General features: G+C 40.6%; 1 protein-coding gene across 2 annotated transcripts; it reads left to right on the forward strand.

Moving 5' to 3' along the window:
* The first annotated feature begins 1,416 nt into the window (after nt 1–1,416).
* SNX3 (sorting nexin 3) lies at nt 1,417–18,926 on the forward strand. 2 transcript variants are annotated; one of them, XM_058801262.1, is made up of 4 exons: nt 1,417–1,669; nt 14,277–14,372; nt 14,750–14,874; nt 18,302–18,926. In XM_058801262.1, the coding sequence occupies exons 1-4, from the start codon at nt 1,508–1,510 to the stop codon at nt 18,405–18,407; spliced, it is 489 nt and encodes a 162-aa protein (XP_058657245.1). In that variant the 5' UTR covers nt 1,417–1,507; the 3' UTR covers nt 18,408–18,926. The 2 variants fall into 2 exon arrangements, with proteins under 2 accessions (XP_058657245.1, XP_058657246.1); XM_058801263.1 differs by lacking the exon at nt 14,750–14,874.
* The last annotated feature ends 1,343 nt before the right edge of the window (nt 18,927–20,269 follow it).

A 20,269-nucleotide genomic window follows, 5' to 3' on the forward strand; every position in this document is an offset into this window, starting at 1 on the left:
TAGGTTGTGTAACAAACAAAAGCTTTTCCAGATGCATCTGTCATCTCAGTAGGATTAATGAGTTTTTTCTTGCCTTGCAGCACAACCAGTTTAATAACTAGTATAACTCAGGTAAATCTGCCCTTCATTCCTGCTTTGTAAAACTCGTGTCAGCCTCATTTCTGTTTATAATTATAAAGTGAATAGTTGGCAGCTAGTAGTGGAAGTAAGGAAGGTGCTCTAGTATGTGGGAGAAATAACACTGAAGGACTGATGACAAGGAAATTCACAGAAAAGTTACCAAGCAAATAACCCATGGTATACTGGTTATGGGGATGAACTATTTTTGAACTTTGGAATCATTTCTGCTTTTTGATTACCTTTTTATTAACACAGACAACACCTAACTAAACTTGCCAGATGTTAACTTTGATGTGATTTGTGGGCAGCCTGCCATTTTACCTATTGCCTACACAGATTTTTGGAAAAAATATTACTAGTTTTCACACAGTCTCATTCCACCTGGATAGTAAAGGAACATTACTAGAACTCTTTAATAAGAATAAAGACAGAAGGAAAGTGATATATGCATTTTATTATTTTAACAGGTATTTAAAAAGTCTGAAGTCTTCCAAGATGATAGAAAAATTTAGAAGTAATAGCGGATTGATATAAATTCAATTCACTGACGTTCTAGGTAAACATTGCACTACTTTCAGAAATACTTCTTTTATCGTGACATACCGCTTACTTAATCAGATAATGAGAAATAAAGACCTTATGTTTTGGAAGGGGACAATTCTGTCAGCTGTGCTCCCTTTCTCTCACTCTTTCTTACTCTCTCAAGTCATTTTAATAACTTACTCTGTAAACATTATTTTCCTTTCCTATCCTTTAAGAACTCTAGCTTTGCAAGCCATGAGAACATAAAATCTGACCCCGTTGGTAATGTTATTAAATGTGTATAATTTGTTAAAATAAAAGGTTTAAGGCTACTACAAACAACGGCGTCACATCGATTGCAGCTTGAGTCAGTGACTTAAGACTTTGCTCTCAATACAAAGCTTTTGGTGGGGATCTCCACCAGCCTACGTTGGCAGTGGGCTGACTCCTTTTGCATAACACCTTGCACATACAGCATTTCCCACCCAGTCTTTTCAATCCCCGAAGAATGAGGATGTGCGGGCAGAGCAGACCCACCCTCCACAACTCCCCGCCTCCGCCACCCGCACCCGGCCGACGGGGTGGGCGGGCCTGACAAATCAGCGCTCTCGGCCAGCGCGGCGCGCTCCCAGCGCCTGCTGGGACGTGTAGTTCAGAAGGCGGGAGGCCGCGCCAGGCATGAGCAAGCGGGGCCGCCCTCAAGAACTACATTACCCAGCGTGCCTTGTGGGCGCGGGCAGGAGGCGGGTGCGCGTTGCCGGTCGGTCAACTGGGTGCAGGGCGGGCGGTCGGGCGACGCGGGCGGTAGCGGTGGCGGTGCTGGGGGCTTGGTCGCTGGCTCAGGCGAGAAGGCGCCCGCTCCGCCATGGCCGAGACGATCGCAGACACCCGGCGGCTGATCAGCAAGCCGCAGAACCTCAACGACGCCTACGGGCCGCCCAGCAACTTCCTGGAGATCGACGTGGGCAACCCGCAGACGGTGGGGGTGGGCCGCGGCCGCTTCACCACCTACGAGATCCGCGTCAAGGTGAGCCGGCCCGGGAGCGAGGTGGCGGTATCGGGCTCTCGTGGCGGTATCGGGCTCTCGTGTCGCCCGGCGCTGGCCGGGGTGGCGGTGACGGGCTCCCGCCGCCGTGTCCTTCAGGACCGGTGTCACGGCTGCTGCGGTGCGGGGCGCTGGGGGGCGGTGGCAGAGCCGCAGTGGACTCTCCATCCTCGGCCTGGGGTTGATAACTCTGTGACGGGCTCCTGGTAGCTACGGCGGTGCAGCTCGTTTCAGATAACCAAAGGACAAGTGCTCTTTCGGCTCCGCTGTGTACAGCTTGTCCTCAGACTTGAAATACCGCTGTACTCTGAGCCATTGCTTGTCTGTCTCCAGGTAAATAGAGGAGAGCAAACTCTCCACTCTCTGAGATGGGGTGATATGGGTAGATCTGCGCTGAAGGAGAGGTCAAGTTCAGGATTCCAGCGGCTTCAAAAAGTACATAGAGAAGGTGTAAATAAGTGTAGTTGGCACACGCGCTTAGATCAGAGCCAGCTGAAGTGATAAGGGGTGTGTGTATGGAGGAGGGCTTCCTGGTTTTTCTTGTACCTGAAATAAAATTGTAGTGCCTAATAAATAGGGCTGTTTCTCACGATGTGCTGCTGTCAAATGCTTCTTCTTAGTAACACTAGAATCCTTCCTAGCTGGAAGGGCTGTGTTCAGTGGCTTGCCCCAAAGGCTAGTAGTCTTAAGCTTGAGAAAAGCTATGTGAAGTCATTACTGTGTTCCCTGGTCTTTAGGGTTTCATAAACAGGGCCCAGAGGAATGGTGAAAAAATGCAGTGTCTGCAGCACAGTCCTTGCCTGTGTCTGGTAGGGTCTTGAGGAGGGAACCCTTTTTGGTGTACAGGGCTAGAAATAAGCTGGGTTGAGGAAGTTGGATACTTACAGATAGGTTTTTTATAGTTCGTAGTTGAGTCTTCTACCTTGTTTAGCTTTGCTCTGTTATAATTTTTCTATGTTATATATGATTGAACCTGGTCAGTTGTTGCAGTCAGTAATAAAAGGTGAAGCTTCATTGATTTCCTGCAGACATTCTCTGCAATATGCGTTCTTCACAGCAGGGAAGGATACAGCTAAGGGCTGCTGCCTTGGTCACCGAAATTCACCAGACAAGACTTAACCTTGTGTGAATTTTCTGGTTTTAAAGGTCTAAGTCCCCAGCTTGGTGTAACCTTACTTGAAAAAGAAAAATCACCTGAAGTGTAAAGCTGCTAGGGAGGATACTTTATTTCTGATGCTTATAAATTGTCATGTTCAGTAGCTATTTCTGTGTTTCAGGATGTGTCTATGGGGCAGGAAGAATAAACTAAAATGCTTGTAGCCTATGTTTGGCCTCTGTGTGAAGTCAAACTAGAACTTGCAGATTTGTTTTGCATTGCACTGCCCTTACCAGAACCCTCGCAATCCACTTAGAAGAAAGATGTAATTCTATCTTGCTGGAAAGTATTTGCACCTTAAGTTCCTGATGACGTTTCTTTCCATGAGATTGAGTATTTGGAATGGTTGGATCCAAGGAAGATGATCCAAAAGGAACTTGGCCATGATATGGCCTTGAGAATTATGTCAAATTTCCTGTGTTTAAAAAAATAGCAATTTTTTTAAATACTCAGCTGAAGTTCTTCATCAGAAAGGGAAGCAGAAAAACAGGTTTTGAGACAAGTTAGTCTTAGCCCACCTGGTGTTTGGGGTAGAAAATTCTGGATTCCTGTTGTAATGAAGCCCAAGAATGATTTGAACAAAAGTACACTGTGACCTTCCTCTGTTCTTCCTCCCAGACTGACTGCTGTGTAAACATTGCATCCTCCACCCTCCTTGCTCACATCTGTACATGCTGGTGTACAGGACTGTCTCCTGATCATTCCCTTTCCAGCTGTGCACTGCCATACACATAGTTCATAGCTACCATGAACTGTAAATTTGAGTTTTATGTCTCTTATGCTGGAAGGCTACAGAGCAGGTAATACAAGACATGCAGAGTTATGTTCACTGTCTAAACTTGCATCAATTAACTGCTTCTCAGCAGAACATGGACCATATTGCTAATATACAAATTTCAGCACAGAGGGAGAATTCAAGCATGGATTGCTGTGGTATTGTATTTGTGAAAGATAGGCCTAGTACCATAGCCTGCTCATTGGAGTGTGGCTTCTGTGGTTTGACAAGTGCCTGTGGTCACAGAAAGTAAGAAAGTAGCAGCTGATATGCAGTTTCCTTCAACAGTGCTGGGAGCAGCAGGGGAGCAAACCTGAGAAGATGGTGTGAGTTACCTGTATCATATCTGGAGAGCTGTGTCTTCAGGTAACACCGGCAGTAAAACATTAAGTGTGCAGAAATGGATGGCTTAACTGCTGCCAAATGCTGGTGAAAGCTAAAGGACTGCAGCCTCATGTTACAGCTGGAGAGCATTCTAAGCTAGAAACATTGTCAGAGAGGACGCTGAAATTCAAGTTTGTGTTGAGACAGTTACACTTGTACCATGGTGTTTACAGACTCTGTAATTCTATCTTTGTCTGAATCTCAAAGCTTCACTTTTGGGGTTTTTTGGAAAGACTGAGCTTGCTAGCTGCCTCTTGAAGTGATATCTGATGAAAAGTGTCTTGCAAAACTTGTATGTGAAATACTGCAGAGTTTCCCCAAAACTTTTATTGGCAAGCTTTCTGCTGGTACTGCAGTTGAAGCATATCTGTTGTCTGGAAAGCAGCAAGTGGAACAACTTCATGCTTTAGTTCTTGTAATGCTGTACTCATCAAGTTCTGGTGGAAGTCAGAAAGCTTGATGGGGAAGCTGAAGTTTTGGGTAGACTGCTCAGCAGTACATTACTGCATAAGCAAGGCAGTAGTGGTTTGGAGCTTAGGAAGGTTTGTGAGTGTCTCTGTGCAGGGTGGCTGTGTGCTGGGGTAGTTGAGTGGTGCTTTGACAAGCATTTAAGGAGTCTTAAATGAGAGGAGTGCTGCAGGTACACCCTATGCAGCACTTCTAGCCAGGCAGCTTACTTCACAGATGGACAGTTGGCCAAAGTATTGACTTTCTGAGCCTGAGTCTGTGCATTAAATAACAGTCTGTTCTTGGCAAGCTGGACAAGGTGATGACAGAAAGCTTTCCACTGTAGCAACCACTATAAGGCGCACAGTGTGGCAATGTGCCACTACAGTGCAGCCTAGCAATGAAAATCAAACATCTTGTTTGGAAGTAAGTGATAGAAAATGCCATCCTGCTGTGCTAAAATAGCAAATTTGCATGGGTCATGTTTTTGACAGGGTACTTGAGAATTTTCTTTCCATCAGCAGCATCACACAGAGCATTTCTACCATTCTGAGGTGTCCCTTGTGTGTGAAGGCTCAGGGTGAGCTAGACTGGGAATAATGTAGCAGGGTATAAAGTTCTAAGTGCTTTGTCTAGCAAAATAAAACTTTATCAAGTACTTACCTCATCTGAAGGTATCTGTCTAGATGATCACAATATGGTGATTGTGCAGCATTTAAAACTAACATAATCAACGAGACTGCCTGCTAAAGGAATACAGTAAACTACTTAATTACTCTTTCCTCTTGAGGAAAAATGTGAACCAAAAGTCGGGTTCTCAGTGTAAATACCCCTACATGCTGTTTTCATAAGTCTTTATTAGCTCTTCTATCTTTATTATTAAACCTTTTCAGGGTGGGCTTGTTCAAGTCAACATTCATGAATGAGGGCATGGGAATACCTTTACTATTTATGGACTAAAAACCAGTTCTCTCTCTGAATTCCAGGAAGCAAACAGAACAAATTACAATTATCATATTAGCATCCTACATGTATTTAGTCCTCAGTCCAGTTCTAGGTATCATTTGTCTTCTACTTTTCTTGATAAGTGGGTCAAAAGGAAGGTCTGTTACTCAAGCAGATTCTGTGCAATAACTTCAGTTGTTAAATCCTTTAAGGAGACAAGACTTAATCTTTACAAGCTGACTGATCCAGTGGCTGGTGTCACACGTCACAGCTGTACACCCATTGTAAAGACAGTGCCACGGGAGATAAGCACTTTGTTTAGAATACTGTCAACAAAGGGTATCCAGGAACTTGCTACATTTTGGGAAGTATCCCTTTGGCAACCCTGAGAATAGCTCATTTAGTTAGAGCTTGGTGCTAAATAACACCAGGCTTGTGGATTCAATCCCTGTATGGGCTCTTCTCTTAAGAGTTGGACTTCATGATTTTTGTGGATCCCTTCAAACTCACAATATTCAGTGTTCTGGAAATAAACTGTTAACACTATTCCATCTGGTTTTGTTTCTGTAGAAGTAAAAGTTACTTCTGTGCTGCCCATTTTGCTTGGGTTTGTTACCTAGACTGAAGGGTTTAATCATCTGTTCATGGTTAGTGAGAACTTGCAGAGAAGTCATTGATATTCAAACTGATAGTTAGAAGTATAATAAAATACCTGTTACAGGAACTGTTAGTCCAAATAGTTAAATAATTCTTTTTTGTCAAACCAAAGCCAAACTAAAAGCCTTTGTCATCTTAGCTCTGTTCTTTAATGTTCAATAACCCCTTGCCTCTAATCAGTATTACTAAATTTGGCCCTAAGGCTTACCTTAGCTTTTTGATATTCCATAGTGCAGTTGCTTGTTTTGTGGTATAGAAAGGGAATGTCTTGCTGTGCTTGCATTGTGAAATGCAATAGTTGGGTGGTTCCAGTGCTCTTTAGGGCAGCAGTCAGGTTTCCTGAATGTTCTGCAGACCTGCAGAGGTGCTCGACTGTGTAGGTCCGCTGTGGGGAAGGAAATGAATACACAGGCTGTGAAGTGCCTGCAGTATTATGAGTAGTGTTGGTTTCCAGGGATTGGGGAAGTTTATCTGAGTTCTGCTGAACTTGCATTGCTTGTGAAAGTCCTGTTCTCTCCTTAACCAATTTTTTCAAGACCTAGTTTGGATACAATATTGACATTTCAGCATGTTTATAGTGGTGTGACTTGTGATTAACTGATTGTAGTCTGACAGCTGTGATCAAGTCAGAGTAAGACAGAAAATGAACTGAAAGTCAAACTTGCTCAGAAAGCACTTATCTTGTGCCATGTTTTGCAAAGTAGTGCTCTTGAATGTATTTTGCAATGTTTTGTCCTTGAACAGTTCCAAATGTCCTGACCTTCATGTTTGAAGCTGCAAATTCTTCCCCCACCACAAAAATAATCAAATCAGCCATTGCTGTAGTTGACTTCAGCATTGTAGAGTTTAGTAGTTGAAGCCTGTGGTGGAGTCATGACTAAACACTGACTCAGTGGGGATGTGTTTACAGATGCATAATCAGCAGTAATTCTCTATTTCTCTACTACTACAAATCTTGCATAACACTGCAAGTCTGCCCTAACTATAGTAAATTGTGCTTTTAAAACCCGTTCTAGACACTGCTACCAGTTACGTATTCTCAAACTCCTCTACAGAGAATAAAAATGCAGTGATTCAGGTGAGTGTTTTTCTGTTCTACAGCCTGGGTACTGCATCCTCACAAACATTAACTATTCCTTCAAGCAGTAATTCAGATAAAGATAACTGGAAGGCTAAGAATTTCCAAGGACACTGATAAAGGAGACAGAGAAGTAGAATGGCTTGGATTTAAGAAACTTCCAAAGCACGGAAAGTGGATTTACTCTTGAGCAGCTGTTTTTTTTTCTGTAGAGGTTTGTAATTAAACTAGGTTCAAGAGGCTGGTCCAAAGGTTTGAACTAGTTTGGCATTGATATCTGTTACTGTGTAAGTAAAATAACCAAGTTTCTGAATAGTGCTTCTTATTAATATATTAGTTTAACTGGTGACTTGCACTCCTTTTATTTTAGAGCATACAGAGCAGTCATGTTTTAGGATTGCACTCTAGTACAGTGCAGAACAGACCACATCAAATGGAACAATGACTAATCTTTATAGGACGGATGGCTGTAGTCCAGGTAAGCATGTGATGCCAGAGAGTTTTGATACGTGTTTATTTTTAGATGGCTTGCTGAAAAAGTGTCAGCTTGAACTTTAGAGCAGTCTGGTCTCTGCTGCTTTTCATCTGGGGAAAAATGATGCAGCAGAGGTTTATGTCTTCTAACAGTAAGGAAAGTATTTTATTTAAAGTTTTTTCACTTGGTAAAGCAATGCGAGTTGCACTACTGGAGACTGTTTTAACAAGTGCATAATCCAAATACCCTGTGGAGCTGTAACACTGAGTAAAGGGCCTGAAGTTGCTATTGTTGCTCTAACTTCTAACATAAAAAAGAAGGAGAAGCCCTAAACTTCTAGTCAAGGTGTAAAAACAATTGTTCTACCAACTGAATATAGGTCCATGGTTTGGTTATGTCTCTAGAATCGAATTCAAAATCTGTGTTATACCCCAGAAGATTCTCCAATATGACAGTATAGTTTGTGTTGGCCACAAAACCTATTTGAAAGTATAACTATAAGCTAGTGTATAGCAACTTTACTCTAAAATCCAGAAGAAAATGAAGCTATATATTAAGTGGTTTAGAGCCACCTCTAGACCTGGAAATAAAGCTTAGAGATTATTTCTATAGGCCTAAGCTGTAGCACCCTCTAAGTGTTAAGATATGCTGCAGATTAATGAATAGGAGTTGGAAGCCTTTCTATAGCTTTTAGTGGCTACTTAGGAGTGTTGTGTTACTGTTCCAGTAAAACTGGAAATATGAAGAGAATTTTTTACTACTTTGTACACTCACTTTTAAGGTAGTTAACTTACTGCTTTTTTTTCTTGTATATTTGAAGTATAGGGATGCTAGACAGTCTCTAGCCCACAAAGCATATTAAAAGTTTAGTTTTTGATAAAAAATTAGCAACTTCAGCAATTCACTGAAATTTTTTTATCCCCATTTGACTTTAGCTGATAGATGTCAGCAATGATGCTAAAGCATCAACTTAATGTGATCCCTTTTCAGTCATTCCTGATGAGGAATGAGTAAGAACATTAAAGTAAGTCAAATCTGAGCCATCTGGCTGTTGCACCTTGAATTGTGTAAAAGTAGCAATCCCTTCTCTTTCAAATCAATATTTGGCATTTCATAGGAGGCTTTGACTTGCTAACCCAAATCTAGTTACTAGTTCTATCTGGGTGTTGTAAAAGTCTTTGTCCAAATGTGTCCTCAAAGCAGGCTCCAGTTTTTATTTTTGGCTTCTGAGCATGGAGCCTGAAGAATTAAGAATCACTAAGCAATCTCTTTTTCTTAGCTTACCCTATTCAGAGTCTTTTAACTGTGGCATACCATAATTCAGCTGTTCATGATGTTGTTGAACTTGTTCAGGTGATGATAGATGCTTTTGGGCAAAAATATGGGCATCCCTATGCTCATTTTTCAGAGAGCAACTCTGGACTCAAAGCACTGGATTTGACAAAGGTTATGATAGTCTCTGTCATTATGTTGCTATTAGGATTTCATTATGTTGCTATTACTGTTCAAGGTAGAAACCACCTTGGCCCCATAGCTTCAGTGCTGCAGAGTGGGAAGCTCAAAAGTTCATGGTATAGTTTAAGTCAGCATTGTTTAAAACTTGCATGGTCAGATCTTTGTGTTCTCATAATTTTATTATGACATACCTTCAGTAGATCTGGACACCAAATGGAGAAAGGGGAGATAGCACTCTGTTTTGATGAGAAGGACTGAAACTTAGAAAAATAGCAGTCTCTAGTCCGACATTTTGCAGTGGGGAAAGAGCTTTCCTTCAGTAATATACCCACCAAAAATCTAAACTTCTAGAAACTGAAGTTTAAAGCATGTTTTCCTTCTTTCTTGCTTTTCATAATTGTAGGAAATTGAGTGGTAGCTGCTTATGTTGAATTGGGAAGGAAACAAACCTCTGGCAAAGTTTCTGCAATAACAGTGGACTGCTGGAGCCAGTTTCTTGTACTAAAGGGCAGCAGGCTCTTATGTTAAGAAAATCATAATGCTTTTTTTTATCCACTCTGAATGCTATTTACTGCCCCAGAGCTCTCTTTGACTGTAAATGTAGTCAAAGAGTGTAGGCTCTTGACAAAGATTACAGCTTGCATGAGACAGTCAGGATGCTTGAATTTAGCTTCTGAGAGTCAAAGCCACAAACTTTTATCAAAAGTGAGCTGTGTGCTTTCTTTCGCTCTATTTTAATGGAAATAGAGTTCTCTCAAGGCTACCATAACCTACTTGAAAAGATGACATCAAAGTAGGTGCTGTGGCAACAGTGCAGCTTTATTCTCAGTCTGTTAGGAGTGGGAGACGCTGACAATGCAGTGCTGCTGCTGAGTGGTATGGTGGCAGATGAGGAAATTAGCCAAATTTACCTCAGACTATGCTGAGCAACAACATCTGGGGAATTTGCTATTGTGGGGATGGACTGGGCTGCAGTGTCACACAGTCTTGTGGAGTGTCAGCATGCTCTTCGAAGGAACCCAGATGCCATTTGCATTTGATTTATGGCTGGAAACCAATTTTTAGGAGCAAGTCTGACTATTTGCAAGACTTTTCCACTCAGTGGATAAACTAGTCTAAAAACTAAGACTTAAAAATACTTAGAATTATTTTATTAATTGAAACTAACTATAAACAAATAAAGTAGTGTAGTTTTCCTCCTGCATTTAAGGTAATTTGTTTACCAGAATGCCTGCATTGGTGACTGTATCTGATGCTGAATGGACAGTAATGACTAGTACTCAAACTACTTGCATTCTGCTTGTGAAATTCTCTTCACTTCCATACAGAAACAATTTTTCAGCTTCTGACTGGGCCTAGCTTGGGGAGTGACTGTATTAAGAGCTGGAAGCCTGTTATCTGGTTATCTGAGCCACTGTCTTAGGATTGTCTTTTGCTTCTGAGGTGAACTGTCTTTTGCTTCTGAGGTGAACTGGGAATCTCCTGAATTTAGAGTCAGGCTCAAAGTGGAATATGTTATGGTAACATAAATGAAGCTGATGAAACATGCTTACAGGGAACGTGGACTTTGCCCTGAAGTCTGTTAGTGCGGAACCACTGCTTCCCATTTCTGGTTTGTCAAGCACTAGCCAAATGACTGTAGAAAATTTGTTTGACATCTGAGTGGAGAAATGCAGGAGTGACTTAAGGATCTGAGTTTGTCACCTGTTGTTTAATTATGTAATGTAAGTTGGCACCAATTTTGACAATATTTATTCTGGTGTACTGGCTGGCCATTAACTGCCCCAGCAGAATACAGGCTGTTTGACAGTTGTCACAGAAAGCCTCATGGTGTCTACATACAGTCTAATAAAGGGACAGTGCTACACAAAATCCATCTGGACTTTCTTTGGATTTTGGGCTGTGTGTAACTTCTGCAGAACTGATTTGTTTGTCTTTCTGCAACAATGCCTTATCTGCAATTCTGACTAGTGATTTACAATTGTCTAACATCTTGGGTGATGCCTAATCCTTTCAGGTTGCATTCAAACTGCTAAGCAGCATGATTTTGGACTAAGAAGCTGTTGAATTTTTTTTCAATAAATTTTGTAATTATTACACAGCTGAAGAAAGAATTGCTGCATAAATTGTGCTGAAATTATTACAGGAATGAGCTGTGCTCCAGGGGCTGTTCCATGTTTCATGCTGTCATGAGTTCTGTGATAGTAGACTTAGCAGCTCAGCAGGCCAGAAAGTTGACATTATAATGCTGAATAAGCATGGGCAGAAATACTCATAAAAATGAAACTAGCCTGACTTCAAGTTTTGTGCCTTACTCTGATCTCTATTCTAGCAGACAACCAAAGCATGGGAAGCGCTCAGAATAGCTGGTGGCACCTCAGTGACTGAACAAGGATAACTCGACGTAAAATGTCAAGCAGAGAATAATACATTTTTGATAGTCTGCATGGTCTTGAAATGACAGTTTAATAGAAAATGAAAGTTTCTGTTGGCTCTTCAGGATTGTCTCCTACCAAATTCTTGTCCAGTGAAAGCCCATGCTTCAGGAGGTGTCTGGCTTGCTTAATGAAAATTGTCTATCCATGGGAGATGGAGGCAGTAGGGCGTGCAGAAGTCCAGCCTGCTGAAGCAAAGGGTGCTCTGCTCAAACAGGGCAATAATCCTTAGTGATAAAGGCCCATACAGCAACTTCAGATGTGAATATAGCCTGAATTAAAAATAGGGACCTAAGATGTAAATAGGTTAAGCAGTATAAAACCGGACCCTCAAATTGCATTTTTAAATAGATCCTTCCTAACAGCTGCTTACCTTAGGAACACTGCTCTGTCAGTACTTATTTCTAGAGGAAGGAGAATTACTGCAATTTCTGGGTTTAAAGAACATAAGGTTTAGAAATTGATCTCAGTAGATAGCTCTAGTATGTATCCAGACCAGGTGAACATGTACTTTGTTTTGGAATATAGTTGTCAAGTTGTGACTTGCAAGACACTTAATTTAGTCTATGCTTTTTGACATACTTCACAATCTGAGTATTTATGGTACTTATGATGAAAATTGGAGACAATTTTTCAATTGACAGGGAAAGCAAAGAACTCTTGCTTTTTAGAAACAAAAACTCTTTTTCTCCTACTTGCTAGCTGAGCTAGCATGTCAAAAGTTGAAAAGGGAATGTAGAAGGTAAAGTGAGCTCAATTGGCACTTCTACCCCCACATTGTACTTGTAAGCCTGATATGTTGTTCAGAGATTAACTTTATAGACTACATGCCTCAAAGCATGAAAAGAGTTCCTGAAGACATGGGAACTTAAGTTTTTTAGCTGCTTTCATCCAGTTCTAATCCCTTTTTTAGTAACTTGAGTGAGAAATTAATATTTTCTGCAAGTGAGAACCTATATGTTAAATATTTTAAAGGAGTTTCTACCAGAGACACTGACAAAGAGTTGATGTTGTACTATGTAATGGTGAACTTGGTTAAAAAAAACAATAGTTGAAATCAGAGGAGAATAATCCAGTACTTAACTTCTGGGAATCTCCTTCATGCATTCTGGGGAACCTAGCTGTATTCACTCTTGAGTAGAATATTCTTACCATCAAGACAAGAGTGTTTATTTATAAAGCCTGATGTCTGACGTTAGTCTTAAACACAATTTTATTATTAGTCGCAAGTACAGTCAACAATATTTTACCTGGGAAAGAGAGCTGGAATACTTTCAAGCATTTAGCAATAAGATAACAAAATATTGTTCTAAATTTTATCACCTGTAAATTAATGAACTAACTTGCATAATGTGAAAGTACACAACTAACTTATCAAGTACTATTGTGTGACTGGCTGGCAGCAGTACAATGACCCAAGTCATGGACCTGCCCAGTGCAGGAAAATATATCTGCAATTAAACCTGTTTTGAGCAGCCAAAAGTATTCCCTAGTGATAGCTTAAGCATAACCTGCTACAAATGATATTGCACAGGGATATCTGCTCAAACAATGAGCAGATCCTGAGTTAGGTGGCCTACAAGATAAAAACCAAAAAACAAGAAGTAAAAGGCAGTAGCTGAGAATGGCTGCTGTGCATCTGCCATCAGGACAGCTGGAGGTAAGTGTAGCCCCAAGTGAACGTCAGTTTCCTAGAGTGCTTCTCAAGAGGCTTCTTTAAAAGTATACAAAGACTGTTATTGAATTTGTAGTCTAACAACAGTAGGCATTATTCTGTGACTTCTGGTTGTGTATGGTAATTACAGGCTCATGCTCTTACTTTCAGGAGGTCATAACTCCTATAAACAATTTTGTAGTGTTCTAGCCAGGGTTTCATTAGGAGAGGATTCTCTCAGTGTGTACTTTTAAAATAATGTGCAATTGGATTGCAAAAGTGGGATAACCCTGCACCACAAGAATGAGCAGAGGTAATGCAGGCTCTCACACAAGTTAATATAAGGACTTGTAGCAGGATCTTGTGCAGAATTATAACCTTGCTCCCATGTGATATCCCTTTCAAGGGTGTTAGGTTTGAGTGCTGCCTCCTAGCCTCGTTCAGCAAAGCTCTCCCTAGTCATGCTCTGTTTGGTTTAACTCTGTAGTCAAATAGTTTGATCTTCTCAGCACTGAATGTTGTAATGCATCTCAGCCTTGTTGCCTTCTCTGTAGCGACCCAAACTTGGCAGCTTGTGCTATCAAATCATCGTCAGTCCTGAATGGATTCACTGTAAGACTGACAGGTTTTGATTTTGAAGGTGCTGGAAGCCATGTTGTATCAGGGAGTAGAAAAGTACAGGAAGTTTGGTTAATGTCCTGTGCTGATATCTGAAACATTCCCTTGAATGCAGTAAGAGAAACTTGTGTGGAATAAGAATTTCTTCCCCCTTCCCACCTCCACTTTTGTATATATTGGGAATCCAGCTGCTGAGACAATAAGAATAGCAGATGCTTCTGCAACCTTAGAAACATCTCAAGTGGCCAGCAGATCAGATATTCTGCTTGGTGATATGATGACAGAATATCAGTAATTGGGATACCATTAAATGAGGCTCATGACTGTGGAGTTCAAGGCACAGCTTACTCATGTAGCTTAGAGCCTTATCTCTATTTCTGTATCTTGAATGTTTCTCAGTACTACTGCTGTTGCTTAAATGGAACTACTGTGTAACAACAGCTTGGTTCTTGTCTCTGCTTATCAGAACTTCTAATCTGTCTAATCAATAGCTTGTGTTCTTGTTTTCAGACAAATCTACCTATCTTCAAACTGAAAGAATCTACAGTCAGAAGAAGATATAGTGATTTTGAATGGCTAAGGAATGAACTAGAAAGAGAAAGCAAGGTGAGTAAAGTGAAAAGTAAATAGAAGTCTGCATAGATATGCAAAGAGTCATGATGTTGAAATGTTTTCATTGTGTTAGAAAGCATGTATCATATAAAGCAGGTACTGGGGTTGAAAATGCCCAGAAATAAACCAGTGTGTCAGTCCTTTTATCAAGCCTCAGTGCTGCACTGCCAGAGGCTTTTTGTTTTAATAATTTTGAGTTAATTCAGAGATAAACTACTTGATTTCAGCTTACCCATGTGGGCAAGTACTGTTCTTCTCTGCTCACGTTTTATTACTTCACTAAAAATGTGGTGAGTTGGGTCTTCTAGGAGGAAGAGGTGGATGAACTTGCTTACAGGCTGCACATAAGGACACTTGTGTAAATCTTTCAGGTTGTGGTACCACCTCTACCAGGAAAAGCTCTTCTCCGCCAGCTCCCCTTCCGAGGAGATGATGGTATATTTGATGATTCCTTTATAGAGGAGAGGAAGCAGGCCCTTGAACAATTCATAAACAAGTAAGTGTCGGATCTAGTTATTTAGAGAAAAACCTGGAGCTCAGCCCTGGAAAACTGAATTGAAGCTACTAATCCTCCTAAGGATGGTAACTGCACTAGGCTCAGAATATTAACTTTCACATAATCTTGCAGTAGGATGTACTAACATTACTTATCCCATGCTTAGTTTGGGTATCTTAGTGCTTACCTGAACAGCTGAAATGACTGTTAGTGTTGTTGTTAATTTATGCAAATTGCTACTGAAATTATAGTGTTCAAAATAATTCTACTTTATAATTTCTGGAAAGATATCTTCCAACTGGGTGAACAATAGAGCTTACAGTGGACTTACAGCAGTTTACTTTGATTGCAAATGTGAGGTATTATCAGTTTGTGTGATGATGCATGTTTTCTCTGATCATCTTGAGAATCTTTCTGAAGATTCTCAAGTAAAAGCACTACTCGAGGCGTGCACACGTAGTTTGAAATAGTCACTGGATTTTGTCCCTGCCTTTCAAAGGGTGAGCAGAAATTATAGTAACAAAGTCTTATGATTCTTTTTCCACCATCTGACACTACTAACCACTGTCTGTACACTGACCTGAATAGCTGGTTTAATCTCTTTAACAGTGCAGATCCAAACAGTAGGTAAGGAGTGTTGTCAATTAACCAGCTCTTCTGGTTAATGCTGTTCAGACCAACTGGATTTGGGACTGCTCCCTCAGGGAGTTGAAGCCTGTCAGTTCCCCTGGCATTCTAATCTTGTTCAAATAGTGATGCTGTTTAACAGGAACAGAGGATGCCTGTGAGTTATGCCAGAACTTACAAAAATGTACTTGTCAGTTACTGCTAGTTCAGGCATGTGTCTTGGAGGTGCAAGTGACTAATTCACTAGAACTGTCTGTCCTGTACAAGTAAGTGTGACCATATGAAATTTTTCTTCACATAGTTGCTTCTTAACTCATTTTAGAATGGTTCTGAACGGGTAAAATGCTTCAGACTGCTCTTTTTGCTGTTCAAAGACAAGTGGAATGAACTTCCAAGGCATCCAGTAGTAAGATGGACTATGTTTGAGTTTGCTGTAAAATCAAGGCAGTCATGGCTGTAAAGTAAGCCTTTATCCATGCAGACTTGGAACTCTATCTTAAATGGAGCAAAAGTGCATTTACTGAAAGTTTTGTATGCTGAGTCTAGCAATATGCATGGATGAGAACTATTGGTGTTCTGAAGCAGCTGATGTGAAACAGTCATCTTACCCTGTCTCTCTGAAAAACTCTGTATAGCTGACAGAAATGGAATGACCAGTTTATCAGTATCCGTTTTTCAGTCCTCCTGCAAGTAATAAATTGATTTTGTGGAAGTGTAAAACTTCTTGGTTAATTTTTCCTCCTTTGAAACATAAACTGAGATTAATGTAGATATTGATGTAGTGGTGGAGTTGAGTACATCTGGAATAAAGCTTTCCAGGCACAAATCATAGCCATTTAACTCATCAGTGTATTCTAATGGCATGACCAACTCATTAGGAAATTGTTACTAAAGTTTTGAACCATGTAGAAGCTTTGAGGCTTCTGCCAAGTACTCTGGGCACTAGTGAACTTATACCTGAAGGTCCTTTGCATAGTACATTCACATTATTGCATAATCAAAATTGTTCTTTGCTTCTGGAATTAGAGTCCCTCAGATAACTGATGCCACTGGAACAAAAAAAATCTTGGTGCACCAATGCTACTTCTTAATATTCAGGACTGTGAGATGGATGTTATGGAGAAGCTTTGTCCCTCTAAATGTAAAATCTGAATCACAAGAGTGCAGCTTGAGTCAGTTCTCTTGGGCCAGTTTGCTGGCACCACTATCAATACTACATACAGTGACATTCACAAGGGTGGTTATGCCTCAATACTTATCTGCCTCAACCTGACTTTGAAATAGATGAAAATTCTTCAAGTAGCAGCTGCTATATGTAAAGGTCACCTTGGTGAAAAATACTGACCTAATGCAGAGTAAGGTATTCCTGTGAAACCAAGAGCTGAATCAGAGATCAAATCCAGTCTTGCAATTCAGCCACCAATTTTTCAACCCTTCCTGAAAGGAAGAAGGAATTTACTGCTGCCTCATCCTCTCCTATATATCTTTTCCTTGAAGTTTGACATCTGATGGGGTAAGAAACTCAAACTAGTTACTCTAGACTGTCATCCTTATGAACTAGTGCTTGAGACTGCTGGCCTTTTTCTAGAACCTGGCAAGATGGATACGTTTTTATAACTGCTCTTGAAATAATCCATCAATACTGAATAGGAGGGCTCAGCTTCCTCATTACAGGTTGCCCTTAATGACAAGTGAGTAGTGACAAGTGAGTATGTTCTGTGATGAAATAAACACTAATAGATACATTTGGAGAAGATGCACAGAAGTGCTTGGAAGTGGTGCTGAGCCACTGGAGCTGAATGTGTTTTGCATGTGTTCAGCCAGATGAGTATAAATGTTCTGATAGATGTGGAGGCCACAAGGCTTACAGAAGCTGCCCTTGGGACTGTGGTGGACTTTTCTCTCCTAAGAACAAGTGTGTCTTGATTGACCAACTGGATGTAGTTTTTTTCAAACCAAACTGTTTGAAAAAATATTGTACATGAATATAATATTCGTGTCCATAAATGATGAACTTTCAGCTATCTGATTCTTTTGGATTTTTACCTGCGTGGTAAAAAATGGTATTTTAAGGGTTCAAGTTCAGTACCTTGTGATTTTCTTCCAAGTTTGTGAGTGTCTCGTAATTCAGTTTTAGCTCCTTTACAGTTAAAAGCATGGTTTTTCAGCTTAAATTAAATTTACAGTAGAGATGCTGGTGTCCCCTAGAACAGGCAAGCTCTGTCTCCTGTGTCTGCAGAAGGCCAGTAGCCGCTGGCTGTGTGCAGTGCTGCCCATCCAGGCCAGGACGTTGGTTAGGGTCCAGTCTCTGTCTGGAGCAGTGCCTGAGCCTTTGGAAAACCTCCACACCCCCTGCTGGAGCCAGGCTTCAGCTCTACTGCGACGAGCTGCTGCTCAGTGACGCTGAAAATGGAGGGGATAAGTGGCCTTTTAAAGGGTGTCCCATGGCAAAGGTGTTAAGACCTTTTTTTAAAAAAAATCCTCTTGCCTTTCTTAGCTCTAGATTTCCTAATGCTAGAATAAGCACTTACTTGGATAGTCCCATCAATTGCAGGTGACAGATGATGTAACATGCTTCCAAGGGATCAGAGGTAGCTCAGGGTTCCTATGGACTAACTTCATCTTGGGAAGCATGATAAATCTTGCTACTAGACAGCATTCTAGTTGCCAACAGTGAAGTGAAAGTGGGATCTGTGCCCAAGTGCAGAACAAGAGGTTATTGGTGCAAACCTTGATCTGCAGGATAGCTGCAAGTAGGCTCAGTTGGGTCACACTAATGCTTGGTTTTTTTTCTCTCCAGGGTTGCAGGCCACCCACTGGCACAGAACGAGCGTTGTCTTCACATGTTCTTACAAGATGAAGTAATAGATAAAAACTACACACCATCCAAAATAAGGCATACTTGAATTTTAAAAGCATCTTCTCAAATATTAGTGGTTCTTATGCTTGGTTTTAAGAGGTTGTAGTTTGTCTTAGCATGCTGAGGATGAACAGGCACGAAGTCTCCACTAACACCAATACACTGCTTGGTCTTTGCATATACTTTATAGCATTTAAGAACTCACTTGTCTTCTAGCTAAATCCCTCTGAATCCTTGATTTAAGAGTATTATACCATGAAACCATCCACCCCTTGCAATGTCTCACAAACCTTTCCACTATTATTTGCAATGACTTAACAATGTTTACTGACTTGGCCTTACTTGAACTTTCACAACTGTAGTGTCATGTGTTCACTTGTATTTGACTAAATTGCTATGCTGTTTCTGAGGTAGTCACCTGTCTGAATGTCTGTAGAAAGACTGCTTTATTTCTGATATCCTGTATGAGAAACACTTATGCAATTGTCTTCAAGCTTGTAAAACACTTTATACTGAAGTAATGAGGGAATTATCTTTATATTCTGTAAGAGGAAAAAAAAAAGAATTTATATACTAAAGTAACTTGTCTAAAGTTTTGAAATAAAAGTGAAAATGCACTTCAAATGTTTTGTCACTCTTGACCTTGAGTGTGCAGTATCTCTTGCTTTCTGAGGAGGAAGGGTTGACTATGCCAAGTGAACTGGTGTTACAGCTTCACTGTGATGCTCTTCCACATTGTAGTTGTGTATCACTAACAGCCAGCACTAAATACTCTTAGATGCTGGCACCTGCTCTGGAAGCGTTCAAGAACACATAAAGGTATAATAGGCTGTTCCTGTGTTGTGGAACCAAAGCTGGAATACCACTCATGAGAGGCAATCAACAGATCTGTGTCTTTAATAACTTCGGGAAAAGGGTACCTTTTTGCCTGGCATGAGAAGCATCAATCCAGCTTCAACTAGGTAGTGAAAACTATGCCATCCTATAGAAAAATGAATGTTTTCATAATTTATATTATGCCATCATGCCTAGTTTAAAATAGCTCTGCTCTACAAATGGAATTAGGAACATAAAGTCCTACAAGTCTGGTGTAAGATGTGATCATAGACCACATAGACCAGCATTGTGCTGGTTTGACCACTGGTGCAATGCAGGTGCTGGATGGCTGAACTGCAGTTCACAGGCAGCACTGCTGAAGTTGTCTTTTATATAGGACGGAAGTGAGCTAGAGAAGCTTCCTTAGTCTTCAAAATATGGCATGGAAGTTGCCTGTCCAGATGCTCTTGACAGCAGATTCCAGGATATTCTAGTAGCAATCGGCTCTAGAGTTTCATGCTATTTGGTAGCTATGTATTGGCTTAGACTCAGGTCTGCTTTTTTCCTTCTTATGACAATCTCTGTAAAGAGCATCCTAAAACTTTCTGGCAAAATTAGCAGCTTCTTTTAACTAAGACCATTAACCTCATTTATGGAAATCTGAATGTAAAAGACTGAAGTGACAGGGCAGTGGTGGCTGGCTGAATTACACGTAGTGCTATTGATTAGCTGCACTGAATAGATAGATGTTTGAATAATTGCTCTGCATAATTTAAATTTAGGTGGAAACCTCATACTTAACTGAGACTATGCTGATTCTAACTGTTCTATTCATGAAACCAAGGACCAAAACTGACAGTCCATTTGCAGCCCAGGGCTGTCGCTTTTCAAGATGTTTTTGATAATGTAAATAATTTCCGAATTTCCCTCTCCTTGTTGAATCACCCCTAAAAGTTGAGTTATTCTTGAAAAGGGGGAAGTAAGGTTTAAATATATTGAAGTTTCATTATGTAGGTTTAGATACAGAGTAAGTTATTTTTCTTCTCTCAAATGTTACTTTGATTTCTGGAAGAAGCTTCTCTAAGAAAATAA

The sequence above is a fragment of the Ammospiza caudacuta genome, chromosome 3, assembly GCF_027887145.1.
Source record: "Ammospiza caudacuta isolate bAmmCau1 chromosome 3, bAmmCau1.pri, whole genome shotgun sequence".
Classification (NCBI taxonomy): Eukaryota; Metazoa; Chordata; class Aves; order Passeriformes; family Passerellidae; genus Ammospiza; species Ammospiza caudacuta.

Excerpts from the sequence above, each read along its gene's own strand:
- SNX3 (XM_058801262.1), top strand. The coding sequence starts at position 1,508 with ATGGCCGAGACGATCGCAGACACCCGGCGGCTGATCAGCAAGCCGCAG. Across the intron at positions 14,373-14,749 it reads AACTAGAAAGAGAAAGCAAG|GTTGTGGTACCACCTCTACC; the intron begins GTGAGTAAAGTG and ends TAAATCTTTCAG. Across the intron at positions 14,875-18,301 it reads CTTGAACAATTCATAAACAA|GGTTGCAGGCCACCCACTGG; the intron begins GTAAGTGTCGGA and ends TTTTCTCTCCAG.